Raw genomic sequence first — 783 nt, 5'->3', positions numbered from 1 at the left:
CAGCAGAGTGTACAGACAGCAGCAAAGTTGCTGCTGCTGTCGTATAGAGTGAGGGTTCCTGTGTTATCTAGAGCAGCAAGAAGATAGTGCTGCTGCTGCTGCTCCTCCTCCTGCTGCTGCTCCCCCTCATACACCTTATAATACTGCCGCCGCTCCTGCTGCTGCTGCTGCTGCTGCTGCTGCTGCTGCTGCTGCTGCTGCTGCAGACGCCGAGGATGCGGCAGCTGGCGGAGACGCAAAAAAGAAGAACCGGAAGAAGGCGCTGGTAAACTGTGACACAGTGAACCTGCAGCAGCAGCAGCAGCAGCAGCAGCAGCAGCAGCAGCAGCAGCAGTAAGAGTAAGAGCAGCAAGAGTAACAGGAGCAGCAAGAGCAGCAGCAGCAGCAGCAGTAGCAACGACAGCAGCAGCAACAGCAACGCCAATAGCAATGAGAACGCCACTCAGTTTCCCTCTAAGCTCAGCTGCAGCAGCAGCAGCAGCAGCAACAGCAGCAACAACAGCAACCGCAGCAGCAACAACAACAGCAGTAGCAGCAACAACAACAACACCAACAGCAGCAACAACAACGCCAGCAACAACAGCAGCAGCAGCAGCAACAACGACAGCAACAACAGCAGCATCAGCCGCAGCAGCAACAGCAGCATCAGCAGCAACAGCAGCAGCAGAGACACAGGGGCTTCTGCTGGCAGCAGCGGCGCCCGAAGCCTCCTGCTCCTGCTGCTGCTGCTGCTGCTGCTGCTGCTGCTGCGATAGCTTCGACGAGCATCAACATATCCCGCCC

At 57.3% G+C, this 783-nt stretch overlaps 1 protein-coding gene across 1 annotated transcript in view; it reads right to left on the bottom strand.

The window, feature by feature from the left end:
- The window catches only part of EMH_0032890 (uncharacterized protein), a gene marked incomplete at both ends in the record, with an annotated part of 2466 nt that overhangs the window by 702 nt on the left and 981 nt on the right, over positions 1 to 783 (bottom strand). Inside the window, one exon of the mRNA XM_013494683.1 lies at positions 3 to 746. Within this exon, the coding sequence (XP_013350137.1) occupies positions 3 to 746 (744 nt within the window). The remainder of the gene's footprint in view (positions 1 to 2; positions 747 to 783) is intronic.

Source organism: Eimeria mitis, genomic scaffold (assembly GCF_000499745.2).
Source record: "Eimeria mitis Houghton genomic scaffold, Emh_scaff1248, whole genome shotgun sequence".
Classification (NCBI taxonomy): domain Eukaryota; phylum Apicomplexa; class Conoidasida; order Eucoccidiorida; family Eimeriidae; genus Eimeria; species Eimeria mitis.
This window is presented reverse-complemented; position numbering and strand designations above follow the sequence as displayed.